The sequence below is a fragment of the Scyliorhinus torazame genome, chromosome 22 (genome assembly GCF_047496885.1).
Source record: "Scyliorhinus torazame isolate Kashiwa2021f chromosome 22, sScyTor2.1, whole genome shotgun sequence".
Lineage (NCBI taxonomy): Eukaryota > Metazoa > Chordata > Chondrichthyes > Carcharhiniformes > Scyliorhinidae > Scyliorhinus > Scyliorhinus torazame.
The window spans coordinates 15,052,311-15,075,321 of NC_092728.1; the positions used below are offsets into that span (position 1 = coordinate 15,052,311).

At 61.3% G+C, this 23,011-nt stretch overlaps 1 protein-coding gene across 3 annotated transcripts in view; it reads left to right on the top strand.

The window, feature by feature from the left end:
• idh3g (isocitrate dehydrogenase (NAD(+)) 3 non-catalytic subunit gamma) overlaps window positions 1–23,011 on the top strand; it is an 86,599-nt gene that overhangs the window by 41,138 nt on the left and 22,450 nt on the right. For all 3 annotated transcript variants that reach the window (XM_072487917.1, XM_072487918.1, XM_072487919.1), the window contains 2 exons: window positions 5,259–5,391; window positions 6,116–6,249. In XM_072487917.1, coding sequence (XP_072344018.1) covers window positions 5,259–5,391; window positions 6,116–6,249 — 267 coding nt within the window. The remainder of the gene's footprint in view (window positions 1–5,258; window positions 5,392–6,115; window positions 6,250–23,011) is intronic.

The window sequence follows — 23,011 nt, forward strand, 5'->3', positions numbered from 1 at the left end:
GAATCTAATTGAGGGGTTCGGGGTGGTTTATATATGGAATAACAGATACCCGGGAGTGAGTTACAGACTGGAATCTATTTGAGGGGTTCAGGGTGGTTTATATATAGAATAAAAGATACCCGGGAGTGAGCTACAGACTGGAATCTAATCGAGGGGTTCGGGGTGGTTTATATATAGAATAACAGATACCTGGGAGTGAGTTACAGACTGGAATCTAATTAAGGGGTTCGGGGTGGTTTATATTTAGAATAACAGATAACCGGGAGTGTGTTACAGACTGGAATCTAATAGAGGGGTTCGGGATGGTTTACATATAGAATAACAGATACCCGGGAGTAAGTTACAGACTGGAATCTAATCGAGGGTTCGGGGTGGTTTATATATAGAATAACACCCAGGAGTGAGTTACAGACTGGAATCTAATCGAGATGTTGGGGGGGTTTATATATAGAATAACAGATACCCGGGAGTGAGTTACAGTCTGGAATCTAATCGAAATGTTTGGGGTGGTTTATATATAGATTAACAGATACCCGGGAGTGAGTTACTGACTGGAATCTAATCAAAATGTTTGGGGTGGTTTACATATAGAATAACAGATACCCGGGAGCGAGTTACAGACTGGAATCTAATCGAGGGGTTCGGGGTGGTTTATATATAGAATAACAGATACCCGGGAGTGAGTTACAGACTGGAATCTAATCGAGGGGTTCGGGGTGGTTTATATATAGAATAACAGATACCCGGGAGTGAGTTACAGACTGGAATCTAATCAAAATGTTTGGGGTGGTTTATATGTAGAATAACAGATACCCGGGAGTGAGTTACTGACTGGAATCTAATCAAAATTTTTGGGGTGGTTTACATATAGAATAACAGATACCCGGGAGCGAGTTACAGACTGGAATCTAATCGAGGGGTTCGGGGTGGTTTATATATAGAATAACAGATACCCGGGAGTGAGTTACAGACTGGAATCTAATCGAGGGGTTCGGGGTGGTTTATATATAGAATAACAGATATCCGGGAGTGAGTTACTGACTGGAATCTAATCGAGGATTTCGGGGTGTTTATATATAGAATAACACCCGGGAGTGATTTACAGACTGGAATCTAATCGAGGGGTTCGGGATGGTTTATATATAGAATAACAGATACCCGGGAGTGAGTTACAGACTGGAATCTAATCGAGGGGTTCGGGGTGGTTTATATATAGAATAACAGATACCCGGGAGTGAGTTACTGACTGGAATCTAATCGAGGATTTCGGGGTGTTTATATATAGAATAACACCCAGGAGTGAGTTACAGACTGGAATCTAATCGAGATGTCGGGGGGGTTTACATATAGAATAACAGATATCCGGGAGTGAGTTACAGACTGGAATCTAATCTCTGGGATTCGCGGTGGTTTATATATAGAATAACAGATAACCGGGAGTGAGTTACTGACTGGAATCTAATCGAGGATTTCGGGGTGTTTATATATAGAATAACACCCGGGAGTGATTTACAGACTGGAATCTAATCGAGGGGTTCGGGATGGTTTATATATAGAATAACAGATACCCGGGAGTGAGTTACAGACTGGAATCTAATCGAGGGGTTCGGGGTGGTTTATATATAGAATAACAGATACCCGGGAGTGAGTTACTGACTGGAATCTAATCGAGGATTTCGGGGTGTTTATATATAGAATAACACCCAGGAGTGAGTTACAGACTGGAATCTAATCGAGATGTCGGGGGGGTTTACATATAGAATAACAGATATCCGGGAGTGAGTTACAGACTGGAATCTAATCTCTGGGATTCGCGGTGGTTTATATATAGAATAACAGATACCTGAGAGTGAGTTACAGGCTGGAATCTAATCGAAATGTTTGGGGTGGTTTATATATAGAATAACAGATACCCGGGAGTGAGTTACTGACTGGAATCTAATCGAGGGTTTCGGGGTGGTTTATATATAGAATAACAGATGTCCGAGAGCGAGTTACAGACTGGAATCTAATCGAGGGGTTCCGGAGGTTTATATATAGAATAACAGATACCCGGGAGTGAGTTACAGACTGGAATCTAATCGAGGGGTTCGGGGTAGTTTATATATAGAATAACAGATACCTGGGAGTGAGTTACAGACTGGAATCTAATTAAGGGGTTCAGGGTGGTTTATATATAGAATAACAGATACCCGGGAGTGAGTTACAGACTGGAATCTAATCGAGGGGTTCGGGGTGGTTTATATATAGAATAACAGATACCCGGGAGTGTGTTACAGACTGGAATCTGATCGAGGGGTTCGGGGTGGTTTATATATAGAATAACAGATACCCGGGAGTGAGTTACAGACTGGAATCTAATCGAGGGGTGCGGGGTGGTTTATATATAGAATAACAGATACCCAGGAGTGAGTTACAGACTGGAATCTAATCGAGGGGTTCCGGTGGTTTATATATAGAATAACAGATACCCGGGAGTGAGTTACAGACTGGAGTCTAATCGAGGGGTTCGGGGTGGTTTATATATAGAATAACAGATACCCGGGAGTGAGTTACAGACTGGAATCTAGTCGAGGGGTTCGGGGTGGTTTATATATAGAATAACAGATACCCAGGAGTGAGTTACAGACTGGAATCTAATCGAGGGGTTCGGGGTGGTTTATATATAGAATAACAGATATCCGATAGCGAGTTACAGACTGGAATCTAATCGAGGGGTTCGGGGTGGTTTATATATAGAATAACAGATACCTGGGAGTGAGTTACAGACTGGAATCTAATTAAGGGGTTCAGGGTGGTTTATATATAGAATAACAGATACCCGGGAGTGAGTTACAGACTGGAATCTAATCGAGGGGTTCGGGGTGGTTTATATATAGAATAACAGATACCCGGGAGTGAGTTACAGACTGGAATCTAATCGAGGGGTTCGGGGTGGTTTATATATAGAATAACAGATACCCGGGAGTGAGTTACAGACTGGAATCTAATCGAGGGGTTCGGGGTGGTTTATATATAGAATAACAGATACCCGGGAGTGTGTTACAGACTGGAATCTAATCGAAATGTTTGGGGTGGTTTATATATAGAATAACAGATACCCGGGAGTGAGTTACTGACTGGAATCTAATTAAGGGGTTCAGGCTGGTTTATATATAGAATAACAGATACCCAGGAGTGAGTTACAGACTGGAATCTAATCGAGGGGTTCGGGTGGTTTATATATAGAATAACAGATACCCGGGAGTGAGTTACAGACTGGAATCTAATCGAGGGGCTCGGGGTGGTTTATATATAGAATAACAGATACCCAGGAGTGAGTTACAGACTGGAATCTTATCGAGGGGTTTGGGATGGTTTATATATAGAATACCAGATACCCAGGAGTGAGTTACAGACTGGAATCTAATCGAGGGGTTCAGGGTGGTTTATATATAGAATAACAGATACCCGGGAGTGAGTTACAGACTGGAATCTAATCGAGGGGTTCAGGGTGGTTTATATATAGAATAACAGATACCCGGGAGGGAGTTACAGACTAGAATCTAATCTAGGGGTTCAGGGTGGTTTATATATAGAATAACAGATACCCGGGAGTGAGTTACAGACTGGAAACTAATCGAGGGGTTCAGGTGGTTTATGTATAGAATAGCAGATACCCGGGAGTGAGTTACAGACTGGAATCTAATCGAGGGGTTCGGGGTGGTTTATATATAAAATAACAGATACCCGGGAGTGAGTTACAGACTGGAATCTAATCGAGGGGTTCCGGGTGGTTTATATGGAATAACATATGATGTAGGTACACCCACAGTGCTGTTAGGGAGGGAGTTCCAGGATTCTGACCCGGCGACAGTGATGGAACGGCCGATATATTTCCATCGGGATGGTGTGTGTTTGGGGGAGGGGGGACGTGCAGGCTGTGGGTGTTCCCCATGGCATCTGCTGCCCTCGTCCTTCTCGGGGGTAGAGGTGGATGGTTTGGCGGTGCTGTCGAAGGAGCCTTGGCGAGTGGCTGCCGTGCATCTTGTAGACGGTGCACACGGCTGCCGCTGTGCGTCGGGGGGTGGAGGGAGTGAATGTTGAACGTGGGGGTTAGCGTGTCGATCGAGCCGGGGGGCGGGGGCTGCTTTGTCCTGGGTAGTGTCGAGCTTCTCGAGTGTTGTCGGAGCCGCGCTCATCCAGGCGAGTGGGAGAGTCCATCACACTCCTGACTTGTGTCCTTGTAGATGGTGGACAGGCTTTGAGGGGGTCGGGAGGTGAGTTACTCTCCGCAGGATTCCCAGCCTCTGACCTGCTCTGGTAGCCACAGTATTTATACGGCTGGGTCCAGTTCAGTTTCTGATCAATGGTAACCCCAGGGTGTTGAGTGTGGGGGGATTCAGCGATGGTAATGTCAGTGAATGTCAAGGGGCGGTGGTTAGATCCTCTCTTGTCGGAGACGGTCATTTCCGGGCACTTGTGTGATGTGAATGTAACTTGCCCCTTGTCAGCCCCGAGCCCGGATATTGCCCGGGTCTTGCTGCATTTGGACAGGGACTGATTCAGTATCTGAGGAGTTGCGAATGGTGCTGAACATTGTGCAGTTATCCGCAAACATCCCCACGACTGACCCTATGATGGAAGGGAGGACATTGATGAAGCAGCTGAAGATGGTTGGGGCCGAGGACTCGACCCTGAGGAACTCCTGCAGTGATGTCCTGGAGCTGAGATGATTGACCTCCAACCACCACAACCATCTTCCTTTGTGCCGGGTATGACCCCAACCAGCGGGGCGTTTACCCCTGATTCCCACTGACTCCAGTTTAGCTCGGGCTCCTTGATGCCAGACTCGGTCAAATGCTGCCTTGATGTCGAGGGCAGTCACTCTCACCTCGCTTCAATGCTTCATCAAGTTGTGTCAAACCTTTCTAACCATTGGAGCAGAGAAGGTTAAGAGGGGAGATTTAATCGAGGCGTTCACAATCACCGGGGGGGGTTTCGATCGAGTAAAAGAGGAGAAATTGTTCCCAGCAGCAAATCCGCCCTTGGGAAAGGGAATCCGAGAGATAGTTGGAAGGGGATAAATATCCGAGGCGCTGGGACTAATTGGGGAGCTCTGTCAAAGGTGCCAGCACAGTGTGAGCTGGGTGGCCGCTTCCTGTGCTTTGTCCTCTTTGTAAAACATTCTCTGGTGTTTTTGCTCCCACCCTGTGGAGACCAGAGACCCTGTCGCTGTCACCTGTGTTTCACTTCTTCCCCCATCCTCCGGTCTATAGGACCAGCCTGGACCTTTACGCCAACGTGATACACTGCCAGAGCCTGCCGGGCGTCCAGACCAGGCACCAGGACATCGATATCCTCATCATTCGAGAGAACACCGAGGGAGAATACAGCAACCTGGAGCACGAGGTGAGAGCCACAGCCAGGTCCTTCACAGAGATCGATGCCCGGGTGTGTGGCTGCGCGGGTGTGTGGGGGTAATGGGGTGGCCTGGCACTGGGGGTAGTGTCTGGGTACGTCCCCTCCCCTCCACCCTGTAAACCTTCCATTCACCTGGTTTCCCTTTTTAAAAATCGGCGAATGGAGACCATCCAATATGGCGGGGAAGCCATTTAGATGAGATTGTCATTTATTTGAACGAGGTTCCCCACCCCTCCGGGTGGGAAACTTGTCAGGGGCGCGGGGGGGGGGGGGGGGGGGGGGGCGGCGGGCGGCGCGCAGAATCACGGCATTAACAACACCGGAGTGAGGGGCCAGTCCGCTCGTGGGGGGGGAGGGGGGTGCGTTGGGAACCATTCCCTCACTCTCCTCCCTGGAGGGGCTGGATTGGCGCAGTCGAGACCGTGACGGGTAGATTTCTGTCAACTGAGGTGGTCACAGAGCCAAAACACAAGAATGAGAAGGAGGCCACTGGGCCCCTCGATCATATCCCCCCCCTCCCCCATCCGATAAGATGGCGCCTGATCCGATCGGGGCCTCAACACCTTCCCGTCTGTCTCTCCCCCGAGTCTACCCCTCCTCCAGTCAGGGTAAGGGGGCCGAGACTCTACTCCAGTCAGTCGCTGTTTCTGGGATCTTGCTGTGCGTCGGCCCAGCTGCCTGCAGCCCGACATGTTTTTTCCTGTCCCCGCAGAGCGTGGCCGGCGTTGTGGAGAGCCTGAAGATCATCACCGAGCACAACTCGAGGCGCATCGCGGAGTACGCCTTCGGACTGGCCCGCGCCAAGGGGCGCAAGAAGGTTACGGCCGTGCACAAGGCCAACATCATGTGAGTGGGCCACGGGCTAGCGGCGCATATTCCACCCGATCTGGGCCTCGCGGGTCGGGGCCCGGAGGTTTTTTTCTCCGTCCCTAATCGCCCCTCTAGGAGGTGGTGGGTGAGCTGCCATCTTGAGCCCGCTGCAGTCCCTGCGTGGTGTAGGTACATCCACAGTGCTGGTAGGGGGGGAGTTCCGGGGAGGGGTGGAGGGTCTTTCCTGCCCCCGAGGCTGATGTTTATGCCTCGACCAACATCAATGAAGAAACATGTGATGTGAGTCACTTATCACCTTGGCTTCCTTTGGGATCTTGCTATGCGCACATTGGCGTTCCCGACATTGCAGCAGTGAGGGCATTCTGATTGGTGAGGCGCTGTGGGACATCGCAAGGCGGCTGGGGGCCTGTGCTCTTTCATTCTGGAGGGGTGATAGATGGCAAGAGACCAGTGGGTAAACGTCAAGATGTAGCCACTTCCACCGGGGGCTACAGAGATAGGGAGGGTTGTTGGGGCTGGAGGAGGTTACAGAGATAGGGAGGGTTGTAGGCCCTGGAGGAGGTTGCAGAGATTGGGAGGGTTGTAGGGGCTGGCGGAGGTTACAGAGTTAGGGAGGGTTGTAGGGGCTGGAGGAGGTTACAGAGATGGGGAGGGTTGTAGGGGCTGGAGGAGGTTACAGAGATAGGGAGGGTTGTCGGGGCTGGAGGAGGTTACAGAGATAGGGAGGGTTGTCTGGACTGGAGGAGGTTACAGAGATAGGGAGGTATGTCGGGGCTGGAGGAGGTTACAGAGATAGGGAGGGTTGTAGGGCTGGAGGAGGTTACAGAGATAGGGAGGGTCGTAGGGGCTGGAGGAGGTTACAGAGATAGGGAGGGTTGTCGGGGCTGGAGGAGGTTACAGAGATAGGGAGGGTTGTAGGGGCTGGAGGAGGTTACAGAGATAGGGAGGGTTGTCGGGGCTGAAGGAGGTTACAGAGATCGGGAGGGTTGTAGGGGCTGTTGGAGGTTACAGAGATAGGGAGGGCTGGAGGGGATTACAGAGATAGGGAGGGTTGTAGGGGCTGGAGGAGGTTACAGAGATAGGGAGGGTTGTCGAGGCTGGAGGAGGTTACAGAGATAGGGAGGGTTGTAGGGACTGGAGGAGGTTACAGAGATAGGGAGGGTTGTAGAGGCTGGAGGAGGTTACAGTGACAGGGAGAGTTGTAGGGGCTTGAGGGGGTTACAGGGATATGGAGGGTTGTAGGGTCTGGAGGAGGTTACAGCGATAGGGAGAGTTGTCGGGGCTGGAGGAGGTTACAAACAAAGGGAGGGTTGTAGGGCTGGAGGAGGTTACAGAGATAGGGAGGGTTGTAGGGGCTGGAGAAGGTTACAGAAATAGGGAGGGTTGTAGGGGCTGGAGGATCTTACAGAGGTAGGGAGGGTTGTTGGGGCTGGAGTAGGTTACAGAGATAGGGAGGGTTGTCAAGGCTGGAGGAGGTTACAGAGATAGGGAGAGTTGTCAGGGCTGGAGGAGGTTACAGAGATAGGGAGGGTTGTCAGGGCTGGAGGATGTTACAGAGATAGGGAGGGTTGTCTGGGCTGGAGGAGGTTACAGAGATAGGGTTGTCGGGGCTGGAGGAGGTTACAGGGATAGGGAGGGTTGTCGGGGCTGGAGGAGGTTACAGAGATAGGGCGGGTTGTCGAGGCTGGAGGAGGTTACAGTGATAGGGAGGGTTGTAGGGGCTGGAGGAGGTTACAGAGATAGGGAGGGTTGTCGGGGCTGGAGGAGGTTACAGAGATAGGGAGGGTTGTAGGGTTTGATGAGGTTACAGAGATAGGGAGGGTTGTAGAGGTTGGAGGAGGTTACAGAGATAGGGAGGGTTGTAGGGGCTGGAGGAGGTTACAGAGTTAGGGAGGGTTGTAGGGGCTGGAGGAGGTTACAGAGATAGGGAGGGTTGTAGGGGCTGGAGGAGGTTACAGAGATAGGGAAGGCTGTAGGGGCTGGAGGACGTTACAGGGATAGGGAGGGTTGTAGGGGCTGGAGGAGGTTACAGATATAGGGAGGGTTGTCGGGGCTGGAGGAGGTTACAGAGATAGGGAGGGTTGTCGGGGCTGGAGGAGGTTACAGAGACAGGGAGGGTTGTCGGGGCTGGAGGAGGTTACAGAGATGGGGAGGGTTGTAGAGGTTGGAGGAGGTTACAGATATAAGGAAGGTTGTCGAGGCTGGAGAAGGTTACAGAGATAGGGAGGGTTGTCGGGGCTGGAGGAGGTTACAGGGATAGGGAGGGATAGGGAGGGTTGTCGGGGCTGGAGGAGGTTACAGAGATAGGGCGGGTTGTCGAGGCTGGAGGAGGTTACAGAGATAGGGAGTGTTGTAGGGGCTGGAGGAGGTTAAAGAGATAGGGAGGGTTGTTGGAGATGGAGGAGGTTACAGTGATAGGGAGGGTTGTAGGGCTGGAGGAGGTTACAGAGATAGGGAGGGTCGTAGGGGCTGGAGGAGGTTACAGAGATAGGGAGGGTTGTCGGGGCTGGAGGAGGTTACAGAGATAGGGAGGGTTGTCGGGGCTGAAGGAGGTTACAGAGATAGGGAGGGTTGTAGGGACTGGAGGAGGTTACAGAGATAGGGAGGGTTGTAGAGGCTGGAGGAGGTTACAGAGATAGGGAGGGTTGTTGGAGCTGGAGGAGGTTACAGTGATAGGGAGGGTTGTAGGGGCTGGAGGAGGTTACAGAGATAGGGAGGGTTGTCGGGGCAGGAGGAGGTTACAGAGATAGGGAGTGTTGTAGGGGCTGGAGGAGGTTACAGAGATAGGGAGGGTTGTTGGAGCTGGAGGAGGTTACATTGATAGGGAGGGTTGTAGGGGCTGGAGGAGGTTACAGAGATAGGGAGGGTTTTCGGGGCTGGAGGAGGTTACAGAGATAGGGAGGGTTGTAGGGGTTGGAGGAGGTTACAGAGATAGGGAGGGATGGAGGGGCTGGAGGAGGTTACAGAGATAGGGAGGTTTGTCGGGGCTGGAGGAGGTTACAGAGATAGGGAGGGTTGTTGGTGCTGGAGGAGGTTACAGAGATGGGGAGGTGTGTAGGGGCTGGAGGAGGTTACAGAGATAGGGAGGGTTGTCGGGCTGGAGGAGGTTACAGAGATAGGGAGGGTTGTAGGTGCTGGAGGAGGTTACAGAGATAGGGAGGTGTGTAGGGGCTGGAGGAGGTTACAGAGAGAGGGAGGGTTGGAGGAGGTTACAGAGATAGGGAAGGTTGTAGGGCTGGAGGAGGTTACAGAGATAGGGAAGGTTGTAGGTGCTGGAGGAGGTTACAGAGATAGGGAGGGTTGTAGGGCCTGGAGGTGGTTACAGAGATAGGGAGGTGTGTAGGGGCTGGAGGAGGTTACAGAGATCGGGAGGGTTGTAGGTGCTGGAGGAGGTTACAGAGATGGGGAGGTGTGTAGGGGCTGGAGGAGGTTACAGAGATAGGGAGGGTTTTTGGGCTGGAGGAGGTTGCAGAGATAGGGAGGATTGTAGGTGCTGGAGGAGGTTACAGAGATAGGGAGGAGTGTAGGGGCTGGAGGAGGTTACAGAGATAGGGAGGGTTGTCGGGCTGGAGGAGGTTAGAGATAGGGAGGGTTGTAGGTGCTGGAGGAGGTTACAGAGATGGGGAGGTGTGTAGGGGCTGGAGGAGGTTACAGAGATAGGGAGGGTTGTAGGGGCTGGAGGAGGTTACAGAGATAGGGAAGGCTGTAGGGGCTGGAGGACGTTACAGGGATAGGGAGGGTTGTAGGGGCTGGAGGAGGTTACAGATATAGGGAGGGTTGTCGGGGCTGGAGGAGGTTACAGAGATAGGGAGGGTTGTCGGGGCTGGAGGAGGTTACAGAGACAGGGAGGGTTGTCGGGGCTGGAGGAGGTTACAGAGATGGGGAGGGTTGTAGAGGTTGGAGGAGGTTACAGATATAAGGAAGGTTGTCGAGGCTGGAGAAGGTTACAGAGATAGGGAGGGTTGTCGGGGCTGGAGGAGGTTACAGGGATAGGGAGGGATAGGGAGGGTTGTCGGGGCTGGAGGAGGTTACAGAGATAGGGCGGGTTGTCGAGGCTGGAGGAGGTTACAGAGATAGGGAGTGTTGTAGGGGCTGGAGGAGGTTAAAGAGATAGGGAGGGTTGTTGGAGATGGAGGAGGTTACAGTGATAGGGAGGGTTGTAGGGCTGGAGGAGGTTACAGAGATAGGGAGGGTTGTAGGGGCTGGAGGAGGTTACAGAGATAGGGAGGGTTGTCGGGGCTGGAGGAGGTTACAGAGATAGGGAGGGTTGTCGGGGCTGAAGGAGGTTACAGAGATAGGGAGGGTTGTAGGGACTGGAGGAGGTTACAGAGATAGGGAGGGTTGTAGAGGCTGGAGGAGGTTACAGAGATAGGGAGGGTTGTTGGAGCTGGAGGAGGTTACAGTGATAGGGAGGGTTGTAGGGGCTGGAGGAGGTTACAGAGATAGGGAGGGTTGTCGGGGCAGGAGGAGGTTACAGAGATAGGGAGTGTTGTAGGGGCTGGAGGAGGTTACAGAGATAGGGAGGGTTGTTGGAGCTGGAGGAGGTTACATTGATAGGGAGGGTTGTAGGGGCTGGAGGAGGTTACAGAGATAGGGAGGGTTTTCGGGGCTGGAGGAGGTTACAGAGATAGGGAGGGTTGTAGGGGTTGGAGGAGGTTACAGAGATAGGGAGGGATGGAGGGGCTGGAGGAGGTTACAGAGATAGGGAGGTTTGTCGGGGCTGGAGGAGGTTACAGAGATAGGGAGGGTTGTTGGTGCTGGAGGAGGTTACAGAGATGGGGAGGTGTGAAGGGGCTGGAGGAGGTTACAGAGATAGGGAGGGTTGTAGGTGCTGGAGGAGGTTACAGAGATAGGGAGGTGTGTAGGGGCTGGAGGAGATTACAGAGAGAGGGAGGGTTGGAGGAGGTTACAGAGATAGGGAAGGTTGTAGGGCTGGAGGAGGTTACAGAGATAGGGAAGGTTGTAGGTGCTGGAGGAGGTTACAGAGATAGGGAGGGTTGTAGGGCCTGGAGGTGGTTACAGAGATAGGGAGGTGTGTAGGGGCTGGAGGAGGTTACAGAGATCGGGAGGGTTGTAGGTGCTGGAGGAGGTTACAGAGATGGGGAGGTGTGTAGGGGCTGGAGGAGGTTACAGAGATAGGGAGGGTTTTTGGGCTGGAGGAGGTTGCAGAGATAGGGAGGATTGTAGGTGCTGGAGGAGGTTACAGATAGGGAGGTGTGTAGGGGCTGGAGGAGGTTACAGAGATAAGGAGGGTTGTCGGGCTGGAGGAGGTTAGAGATAGGGAGGGTTGTAGGTGCTGGAGGAGGTTACAGAGATGGGGAGGTGTGTAGGGGCTGGAGGAGGTTACAGAGATAGGGAGGGTTGTAGGGGCTGGAGGAGATTACAGAGATAGGGAGGGTGGTAGGGGCTGGAGGAGGTGATAGGGAGGGTTGTAGGGCTGGAGGCGGTTACAGCGATAGGGAGGGTTGTAGGGGCTGGAGGAGGAGCCCCCCCTCTCGCTCTGCCCCCCTCTCGCTCTGCCCCCCTCTCGCTCGCTCTCTGCACTCTCTCGCTCGCTCTCTGCCCTCTCTCGCTCGCTCTCTGCACTCTCTCGCTCGCTCTCTGCCCTCTCTCGCTCGCTCTCTGCCCTCTCTCGCTCGCTCTCTGCCCTCTCTCGCTCGCTCTCTGCACTCTCTCGCTCGCTCTCTGCACTCTCTCGCTCGCTCTCTGCCCTCTCTCGCTCGCTCTCTGCACTCTCTCGCTCGCTCTCTGCACTTTCTCGCTCGCTGCACTCTCGCTCGCTCTCTGCCCTCTCTCGCTCGCTCTCTGCCCTCTCTCGCTCGCTCTCTGCCCTCTCTCGCTCGCTCTCTGCCCTCTCTCGCTCGCTCTCTGCCCTCTCTCGCTCGCTCTCTGCCCTCTCTCGCTCGCTCTCTGCACTCTCTCGCTCGCCCTCTGCACTCTCTCGCTCGCCCTCTGCACTCTCTCGCTCGCTCTCTGCCCTCTCTCGCTCGCTCTCTGCCCTCTCTCGCTCGCTCTCTGCACTCTCTCGCTCGCCCTCTGCACTCTCTCGCTCGCCCTCTGCACTCTCTCGCTCGCTCTCTGCCCTCTCTCGCTCGCTCTCTGCACTCTCTCGCTCGCTCTCTGCACTCTCTCGCTCGCTCTCTGCACTCTCTCGCTCGCTCTCTGCACTCTCTCGCTCGCCCCCTGCACTCTCTCGCTCGCTCTCTGCACTCTCTCGCTCGCTCTCTGCCCTCTCTCACTTGCTCTCTGCACTTTCTCGCTCTCTGCACTCTCTCGCTCGCTCTCTGCCCTCTCTCGCTCGCTCTCTGCCCTCTCTCGCTCGCTCTCTGCACTCTCTCGCTCGATGTCTGCTCTCTCTCGCTCGCCCCCTGCACTCTCTCGCTCGCCCCCTGCACTCTCTCGCTCGCCCCCTGCACTCTCTCGCTCGCCCCCTGCACTCTCTCGCTCGCCCTCTGCACTCTCTCGCTCGCCCTCTGCACTCTCTCGCTCGCCCCCTGCACTCTCTCGCTCGCCCCCTGCACTCTCTCGCTCGCCCCCTGCACTCTCTCGCTCGCCCCCCTGCACTCTCTCGCTCGCCCCCTGCACTCTCTCGCTCGCCCCCTGCACTCTCTCGCTCGCCCCCTGCACTCTCTCGCTCGCCCCCTGCACTCTCTCGCTCGCTCTCTGCACTCTCTCGCTCGCTCTCAGCACTCTCTCGCTCGCTCTCTGCCCTCTCTCGCTCGCCCCCTGCACTCTCTCGCTCGCCCTCTGCCCTCTCTCGCTCGCCCCCTGCACTCTCTCGCTCGCTCTCTGCCCTCTCTCGCTCGCCCCCTGCACTCTCTCGCTCGCTCTCTGCCCTCTCTCGCTCGCCCCCTGCACTCTCTCGCTCGCCCTCTGCCCTCTCTCGCTCGCCCCCTGCACTCTCTCGCTCGCTCTCTGCACTCTCTCGCTCGCCCCCTGCACTCTCTCGCTCGCCCCCTGCACTCTCTCGCTCGCCCCCTGCACTCTCTCGCTCGCTCTCTGCCCTCTCTCGCTCGCCCCCTGCACTCTCTCGCTCGCTCTCTGCCCTCTCTCGCTCGCCCCCTGCCCTCTCTCGCTCGCCCCCTGCCCTCTCTCGCTCGCCCCCTGCCCTCTCTCGCTCGCCCCCTGCCCTCTCTCGCTCGCCCCCTGCCCTCTCTCGCTCGCCCCCTGCCCTCTCTCGCTCGCCCCCTGCACTCTCTCGCTCGCCCCCTGCTCTCTCTCGCTCGCCCTCTGCACTCTCTCGCTCGCCCCCTGCCCTCTCTCGCTCGCTCTCTGCACTCTCTCGCTCGCCCTCTGCTCTCTCTCGCTCGCTCTCTGCACTCTCTCGCTCGCCCCCTGCCCTCTCTCGCTCGCCCTCTGCCCTCTCTCGCTCGCCCCCTGCACTCTCTCGCTCGCCCCCTGCACTCTCTCGCTCGCCCCCTGCACTCTCTCGCTCGCCCCTGCACTCTCTCGCTCGCCCCCTGCACTCTCTCGCTCGCCCCCTGCACTCTCTCGCTCGCCCCCTGCACTCTCTCGCTCGCCCCCTGCACTCTCTCGCTCGCCCCCTGCACTCTCTCGCTCGCCCCCTGCACTCTCTCGCTCGCCCCCTGCACTCTCTCGCTCGCCCCCTGCACTCTCTCGCTCGCCCCCTGCACTCTCTCGCTCGCCCCCTGCACTCTCTCGCTCGCCCCCTGCACTCTCTCGCTCGCCCCCTGCACTCTCTCGCTCGCCCCCTGCACTCTCTCGCTCGCCCCCTGCACTCTCTCGCTCGCCCCCTGCACTCTCTCGCTCGCCCCCCTGCACTCTCTCGCTCGCCCCCTGCACTCTCTCGCTCGCCCCCTGCACTCTCTCGCTCGCCCCCTGCACTCTCTCGCTCGCCCCCTGCACTCTCTCGCTCGCCCCCTGCACTCTCTCGCTCGCCCCCTGCACTCTCTCGCTCGCCCCCTGCACTCTCTCGCTCGCCCCCTGCACTCTCTCGCTCGCCCCCTGCACTCTCTCGCTCGCCCCCTGCACTCTCTCGCTCGCCCCCTGCACTCTCTCGCTCGCCCCCTGCACTCTCTCGCTCGCCCCCCTGCACTCTCTCGCTCGCCCCCTGCACTCTCTCGCTCGCCCCCTGCACTCTCTCGCTCGCCCCCTGCACTCTCTCGCTCGCCCCTGCACTCTCTCGCTCGCCCCCTGCACTCTCTCGCTCGCTATCTCTGCACTCTCTCGCTCGCCCCCTGCACTCTCTCGCTCTCTGCACTCTCTCGCTCGCCCCCTGCACTCTCTCGCTCGCCCCCTGCACTCTCTCGCTCGCCCCCTGCACTCTCTCGCTCGCCCTCTGCCCTCTCTCGCTCGCCCCCTGCCCTCTCTCGCTCGCCCCCTGCCCTCTCTCGCTCGCCCCCTGCCCTCTCTCGCTCGCCCCCTGCACTCTCTCGCTCGCCCCCTGCACTCTCTCGCTCGCCCCCTGCACTCTCTCGCTCGCCCCCTGCACTCTCTCGCTCGCCCCCTGCACTCTCTCGCTCGCCCCCTGCACTCTCTCGCTCGCCCCCTGCACTCTCTCGCTCGCTATCTCTGCACTCTCTCGCTCGCCCCCTGCACTCTCTCGCTCGCCCCCTGCACTCTCTCGCTCGCCCCCTGCACTCTCTCGCTCGCCCCCTGCACTCTCTCGCTCGCTATCTCTGCACTCTCTCGCTCGCCCCCTGCACTCTCTCGCTCGCCCCCTGCACTCTCTCGCTCGCCCCCTGCACTCTCTCGCTCGCCCCCTGCACTCTCTCGCTCGCCCCCTGCACTCTCTCGCTCGCCCCCTGCACTCTCTCGCTCGCCCCCTGCACTCTCTCGCTCGCCCCCTGCACTCTCTCGCTCGCCCCCTGCACTCTCTCGCTCGCCCCCTGCACTCTCTCGCTCGCCCCCTGCACTCTCTCGCTCGCCCCCTGCACTCTCTCGCTCGCCCCCTGCACTCTCTCGCTCGCCCCCTGCACTCTCTCGCTCGCCCCCTGCACTCTCTCGCTCGCCCCCTGCACTCTCTCGCTCGCCCCCTGCACTCTCTCGCTCGCCCCCTGCACTCTCTCGCTCGCCCCCCTGCACTCTCCTCGCTCGCCCCCTGCACTCTCTCGCTCGCCCCCTGCACTCTCTCCGCTCGCCCCCTGCACTCTCTCGCTCGCCCCCTGCACTCTCTCGCTCGCCCCCTGCACTCTCTCGCTCGCCCCCTGCACTCTCTCGCTCGCCCCCTGCACTCTCTCGCTCGCCCCCTGCACTCTCTCGCTCGCCCCCTGCACTCTCTCGCTCGCCCCCTGCACTCTCTCGCTCGCCCCCTGCACTCTCTCGCTCGCCCCCTGCACTCTCTCGCTCGCCCCCTGCACTCTCTCGCTCGCCCCCTGCACTCTCTCGCTCGCCCCCTGCACTCTCTCGCTCGCCCCCTGCACTCTCTCGCTCGCCCCCTGCACTCTCTCGCTCGCCCCCTGCACTCTCTCGCTCGCCCCCTGCACTCTCTCGCTCGCCCCCCTGCACTCTCTCGCTCGCCCCCTGCACTCTCTCGCTCGCCCCCTGCACTCTCTCGCTCGCCCCCTGCACTCTCTCGCTCGCCCCCTGCACTCTCTCGCTCGCCCCCTGCACTCTCTCGCTCGCCCCCTGCACTCTCTCGCTCGCCCCCTGCACTCTCTCGCTCGCCCCCTGCACTCTCTCGCTCGCCCCCTGCACTCTCTCGCTCGCCCCCTGCACTCTCTCGCTCGCCCCCTGCACTCTCTCGCTCGCCCCCTGCACTCTCTCGCTCGCCCCCTGCACTCTCTCGCTCGCCCCCTGCACTCTCTCGCTCGCCCCCTGCACTCTCTCGCTCGCCCCCTGCACTCTCTCGCTCGCCCCCTGCACTCTCTCGCTCGCCCCCTGCACTCTCTCGCTCGCCCCCTGCACTCTCTCGCTCGCCCCCTGCACTCTCTCGCTCGCCCCCTGCACTCTCTCGCTCGCCCCCTGCACTCTCTCGCTCGCCCCCCTGCACTCTCTCGCTCGCCCCCTGCACTCTCTCGCTCGCCCCCTGCACTCTCTCGCTCGCCCCCTGCACTCTCTCGCTCGCCCCCTGCACTCTCTCGCTCGCCCCCTGCACTCTCTCGCTCGCCCCCTGCACTCTCTCGCTCGCCCCCTGCACTCTCTCGCTCGCCCCCTGCACTCTCTCGCTCGCCCCCTGCACTCTCTCGCTCGCCCCCTGCACTCTCTCGCTCGCCCCCTGCACTCTCTCGCTCGCCCCCTGCACTCTCTCGCTCGCCCCCTGCACTCTCTCGCTCGCCCCCTGCACTCTCTCGCTCGCCCCCCTGCACTCTCTCGCTCGCCCCCTGCACTCTCTCGCTCGCCCCCTGCACTCTCTCGCTCGCCCCTGCACTCTCTCGCTCGCCCCCTGCACTCTCTCGCTCGCCCCCTGCACTCTCTCGCTCGCCCCTGCACTCTCTCGCTCGCCCCCTGCACTCTCTCGCTCGCCCCCTGCACTCTCTCGCTCGCCCCCTGCACTCTCTCGCTCGCCCCCTGCACTCTCTCGCTCGCCCCCTGCACTCTCTCGCTCGCCCCCTGCACTCTCTCGCTCGCCCCCTGCACTCTCTCGCTCGCCCCCTGCACTCTCTCGCTCGCCCCCTGCACTCTCTCGCTCGCCCCCTGCACTCTCTCGCTCGCCCCTGCACTCTCTCGCTCGCCCCCTGCACTCTCTCGCTCGCCCCCTGCACTCTCTCGCTCGCCCCCTGCACTCTCTCGCTCGCCCCTGCACTCTCTCGCTCGCCCCCTGCACTCTCTCGCTCGCCCCCTGCACTCTCTCGCTCGCCCCCTGCACTCTCTCGCTCGCCCCCTGCACTCTCTCGCTCGCCCCCCTGCACTCTCTCGCTCGCCCCCTGCACTCTCTCGCTCGCCCCCTGCACTCTCTCGCTCGCCCCCTGCACTCTCTCGCTCGCCCCCTGCACTCTCTCGCTCGCCCCCTGCACTCTCTCGCTCGCCCCCTGCACTCTCTCGCTCGCCCCCTGCACTCTCTCGCTCGCCCCCTGCCCTCTCTCGCTCGCCCCCTGCCCTCTCTCGCTCGCCCCCTGCCCTCTCTCGCTCGCCCCTCTGCCCTCTCTCGCTCGCCCCCTGCCCTCTCTCGCTCGCCCCCTGCCCTCTCTCGCTCGCCCCCTGCCCTCTCTCGCTCGCCCCCTGCCCTCTCTCGCTCGCCCCCTGCCCTCTCTCGCTCGCCCCCTGCACTCTCTCGCTCGCCCCCTGCACTCTCTCGCTCGCCCCCTGCACTCTCTCGCTCGCCCCCTGCACTCTCTCGCTCGCCCCCTGCACTCTCTCGCTCGCCCCCTGCACTCTCTCGCTCGCCCCCTGCACTCTCTCGCTCGCCCCCTGCACTCTCACGCTCGCCCCCTGCACTCTCTCGCTCGCCCCCTGCACTCTCTCGCTCGCCCCCTGCACTCTCTCGCTCGCCCCCTGCACTCTCTCGCTCGCCCCCCCTGCACTCTCTCGCTCGCCCTCTGCCCTCTCTCGCTCGCCCCCTGCACTCTCTCGCTCGCTCTCTGCACTCTCTCGCTCGCCCCCTGCACTCTCCTCGCTCGCCCCCTGCACTCTCTCGCTCGCTATCTCTGCACTCTCTCGCTCGCCCCCTGCACTCTCTCGCTCTCTGCACTCTCTCGCTCGCCCCCTGCACTCTCTCGCTCGCCCCCTGCACTCTCTCGCTCGCCCCCTGCACTCTCTCGCTCGCCCCTGCACTCTCTCCTCGCTCGCCCCCTGCACTCTCTCGCTCGCCCCCTGCACTCTCTCCTCGCTCGCCCGCTGCACTCTCTCGCTCGCCCCCTGCACTCTCTCGCTCGCCCCCTGCACTCTCTCGCTCGCTATCTCTGCACTCTCTCGCTCGCCCCCTGCACTCTCTCGCTCTCTGCACTCTCTCGCTCGCCCCCTGCACTCTCTCGCTCGCCCCCTGCACTCTCTCGCTCGCCCCCTGCACTCTCTCGCTCGCCCCCTGCCCTCTCTCGCTCGCCCCCTGCCCTCTCTCGCTCGCCCCTGCCCTCTCTCGCTCGCCCCCTGCACTCTCTCGCTCGCCCCCTGCACTCTCTCGCTCGCCCCCTGCACTCTCTCGCTCGCCCCCTGCACTCTCTCGCTCGCCCCTGCACTCTCTCGCTCGCCCCTGCACTCTCTCGCTCGCCCCCTGCACTCTCTCGCTCGCTATCTCTGCACTCTCTCGCTCGCCCCCTGCACTCTCTCGCTCGCCTCTGCCTCTCTCGCTCGCCCCCTGCACTCTCTCGCTCGCCCCCTGCACTCTCTCGCTCGCCCCCTGCACTCTCTCGCTCGCCCCCTGCACTCTCTCGCTCGCCCGCTGCACTCTCTCGCTCGCCCCCTGCACTCTCTCGCTCGCCCCCTGCACTCTCTCGCTCGCCCCCTGCACTCTCTCGCTCGCCCCCTGCACTCTCTCGCTCGCTCTCTGCACTCTCTCGCTCGCCCCCTGCACTCTCTCGCTCGCCCCCTGCACTCTCTCGCTCGCTATCTCTGCACTCTCTCGCTCGCCCCCTGCACTCTCTCGCTCTCTGCACTCTCTCGCTCGCCCCTGCACTCTCTCGCTCGCCCCCTGCACTCTCTCGCTCGCCCCCTGCACTCTCTCGCTCGCCCCTGCACTCTCTCGCTCGCCCCCTGCACTCTCTCGCTCGCCCCCTGCACTCTCTCGCTCGCCCGCTGCACTCTCTCGCTCGCCCCCTGCACTCTCTCGCTCGCCCCCTGCACTCTCTCGCTCGCTATCTCTGCACTCTCTCGCTCGCCCCCTGCCTCTCTCGCTCTCTGCACTCTCGCTCGCCCCCTGCACTCTCTCGCTCGCCCCCTGCACTCTCTCGCTCGCCCCCTGCCCTCTCTCGCTCGCCCCCTGCCCTCTCTCGCTCGCCCCTGCCCTCTCTCGCTCGCCCCCTGCCCTCTCTCGCTCGCCCCCTGCCCTCTCTCGCTCGCCCCCTGCACTCTCTCGCTCGCCCCTGCACTCTCTCGCTCGCCCCCTGCACTCTCTCGCTCGCCCCCTGCACTCTCTCGCTCGCCCCCTGCACTCTCTCGCTCGCCCCCTGCACTCTCTCGCTCGCTATCTCTGCACTCTCTCGCTCGCCCCCTGCACTCTCTCGCTCGCCCCCTGCACTCTCTCGCTCGCCCCCTGCACTCTCTCGCTCGCCCCTGCACTCTCTCGCTCGCCCCCTGCACTCTCTCGCTCGCCCCCTGCACTCTCTCGCTCGCCCCTGCGACTCTCTCGCTCGCCCCCTGCACTCTCTCGCTCGCCCGCTGCACTCTCTCGCTCGCCCCCTGCACTCTCTCGCTCGCCCCCTGCACTCTCTCGCTCGCCCCTGCACTCTCTCGCTCGCCCCCTGCACTCTCTCGCTCGCCCCCTGCACTCTCTCGCTCGCCCCCTGCACTCTCTCGCTCGCCCCTGCACTCTCTCGCTCGCCCCCTGCACTCTCTCGCTCGCCCCCTGCACTCTCTCGCTCGCCCCCTGCACTCTCTCGCTCGCCCCCTGCACTCTCTCGCTCGCCCCCTGCACTCTCTCGCTCGCCCCCTGCACTCTCTCGCTCGCCCCCTGCACTCTCTCGCTCGCCCCCTGCACTCTCTCGCTCGCCCCCTGCACTCTCTCGCTCGCCCCCTGCACTCTCTCCTCGCCGCCCCCTGCACTCTCCGCTCGCCCCCTGCACTCTCTCGCTCGCCCCCTGCACTCTCTCGCTCGCCCCTGCACTCTCTCGCTCGCCCCCTGCACTCTCTCGCTCGCCCCTGCACTCTCTCGCTCGCCCCCTGCACTCTCTCGCTCGCCCCCTGCACTCTCTCGCTCGCCCCCTGCACTCTCTCGCTCGCCCCCTGCACTCTCTCGCTCGCCCCCTGCACTCTCTCGCTCGCCCCCTGCACTCTCTCGCTCGCCCCCTGCACTCTCTCGCTCGCCCCCTGCACTCTCTCGCTCGCCCCCTGCACTCTCTCGCTCGCCCCCTGCACTCTCTCGCTCGCCCCCTGCACTCTCTCGCTCGCCCCCTGCACTCTCTCGCTCGCCCCCTGCACTCTCTCGCTCGCCCCCTGCACTCTCTCGCTCGCCCCCTGCACTCTCTCGCTCGCCCCCCTGCACTCTCTCGCTCGCCCCCTGCACTCTCTCGCTCGCCCCCTGCACTCTCTCGCTCGCCCCCTGCACTCTCTCGCTCGCCCCCTGCACTCTCTCGCTCGCCCCCTGCACTCTCTCGCTCGCCCCTGCACTCTCTCGCTCGCCCCCTGCACTCTCTCGCTCGCCCCCTGCACTCTCTCGCTCGCCCCCTGCACTCTCTCGCTCGCCCCCTGCACTCTCTCGCTCGCCCCTGCACTCTCCCGCTCGCCCCCTGCACTCTCTCGCTCGCCCCTGCACTCTCTCGCTCGCTCTCTGCTCTCTCTCGCTCGCCCCCTGCGCTCTCTCGCTCGCCCCCTGCACTCTCTCGCTCGCCCTCTGCCCTCTCTCGCTCGCCCCCTGCACTCTCTCGCTCGCTCTCTGCACTCTCTCGCTCGCCCCCTGCACTCTCTCGCTCGCCCCCTGCACTCTCTCGCTCGCCCCCTGCACTCTCTCGCTCGCTCTCTGCACTCTCTCGCTCGCCCCCTGCACTCTCTCGCTCGCCCCCTGCACTCTCTCGCTCGCTATCTCTGCACTCTCTCGCTCGCCCCCCTGCACTCTCTCGCTCTCTGCACTCTCTCGCTCGCCCCCTGCACTCTCTCGCTCGCCCCCTGCACTCTCTCGCTCGCCCCCTGCACTCTCTCGCTCGCCCCTGCACTCTCTCGCTCGCCCCCTGCACTCTCTCGCTCGCCCCCTGCACTCTCTCGCTCGCCCCCTGCACTCTCTCGCTCGCCCCCTGCACTCTCTCGCTCGCCCCCTGCACTCTCTCGCTCGCTATCTCTGCACTCTCTCGCTCGCCCCCTGCACTCTCTCGCTCTCTGCACTCTCTCGCTCGCCCCCTGCACTCTCTCGCTCGCCCCCTGCACTCTCTCGCTCGCCCCCTGCACTCTCTCGCTCGCCCCCTGCCCTCTCTCGCTCGCCCCCTGCCCTCTCTCGCTCGCCCCCTGCCCTCTCTCGCTCGCCCCCTGCCCTCTCTCGCTCGCCCCTGCCCTCTCTCGCTCGCCCCCTGCACTCTCTCGCTCGCCCCCTGCACTCTCTCGCTCGCCCCCTGCACTCTCTCGCTCGCCCCCTGCACTCTCTCGCTCGCCCCCTGCACTCTCTCGCTCGCTATCTCTGCACTCTCTCGCTCGCCCCCTGCACTCTCTCGCTCGCCCTCTGCACTCTCTCGCTCGCCCCCTGCACTCTCTCCGCTCGCCCCCTGCACTCTCTCGCTCGCCCCCTGCACTCTCTCGCTCGCCCCCCTGCACTCTCTCGCTCGCCCCCTGCACTCTCTCGCTCGCCCGCTGCACTCTCTCGCTCGCCCCCTGCACTCTCTCGCTCGCCCCCTGCACTCTCTCGCTCGCCCCCTGCACTCTCTCGCTCGCCCCCTGCACTCTCTCGCTCGCCCCCTGCACTCTCTCGCTCGCCCCCTGCACTCTCCTCGCTCGCCCCCTGCACTCTCTCGCTCGCCCCTGCACTCTCTCGCTCGCCCCTGCACTCTCTCGCTCGCCCCCTGCACTCTCTCGCTCGCCCCCTGCACTCTCTCGCTCGCCCCCTGCACTCTCTCGCTCGCCCCCTGCACTCTCTCTCGCTCGCCCCCCTGCACTCTCTCGCTCGCCCCCTGCACTCTCTCGCTCGCCCCCTGCACTCTCTCGCTCGCCCCCTGCACTCTCTCGCTCGCCCCCCTGCACTCTCTCGCTCGCCCCCTGCACTCTCTCGCTCGCCCCCTGCACTCTCTCGCTCGCCCCCTGCCCTCTCTCGCTCGCCCCCCTGGCCCTCTCTCGCTCGCCCCTGCCCTCTCTCTCGCTCGCCCCCTGCCCTCTCTCGCTCGCCCCCTGCCCTCTCTCGCTCGCCCCCTGCCCTCTCTCGCTCGCCCCCTGCCCCTCTCTCGCTCGCCCCCTGCCCTCTCTCGCTCGCCCCTGCCCTCTCTCGCTCGCCCCCTGCCCTCTCTCGCTCGCCCCCTGCCCTCTCTCGCTCGCCCCCTGCCCTCTCTCGCTCGCCCCCTGCCCTCTCTCGCTCGCCCCTGCCCTCTCTCGCTCGCCCCCTGCCCTCTCTCGCTCGCCCCCTGCCCTCTCTCGCTCGCCCCCTGCCCTCTCTCGCTCGCCCCCTGCCCTCTCTCGCTCGCCCCCTGCCCTCTCTCGCTCGCCCCCTGCCCTCTCTCGCTCGCCCCCTGCCCTCTCTCGCTCGCCCCCTGCCCTCTCTCGCTCGCCCCCTGCCCTCTCTCGCTCGCCCCCTGCCCTCTCTCGCTCGCCCCCTGCCCTCTCTCGCTCGCCCCCTGCCCTCTCTCGCTCGCCCCCTGCCCTCTCTCGCTCGCCCCCTGCCCTCTCTCGCTCGCCCCCTGCCCTCTCTCGCTCGCCCCCTGCCCTCTCTCGCTCGCCCCCTGCCCTCTCTCGCTCGCCCCCTGCCCTCTCTCGCTCGCCCCCTGCCCTCTCTCGCTCGCCCCCTGCCCTCTCTCGCTCGCCCCCTGCCCTCTCTCGCTCGCCCCCTGCCCTCTCTCGCTCGCCCCCTGCCCTCTCTCGCTCGCCCCCTGCACTCTCTCGCTCGCCCCCTGCACTCTCTCGCTCGCCCCCTGCTCTCTCTCGCTCGCCCCCTGCCCTCTCTCGCTCGCCCCCTGCCCTCTCTCGCTCGCCCTCTGCACTCTCTCGCTCGCCCTCTGCTCTCTCTCGCTCGCCCTCTGCACTCTCTCGCTCGCCCCCTGCCCTCTCTCGCTCGCCCCCTGCCCTCTCTCGCTCGCCCCCTGCCCTCTCTCGCTCG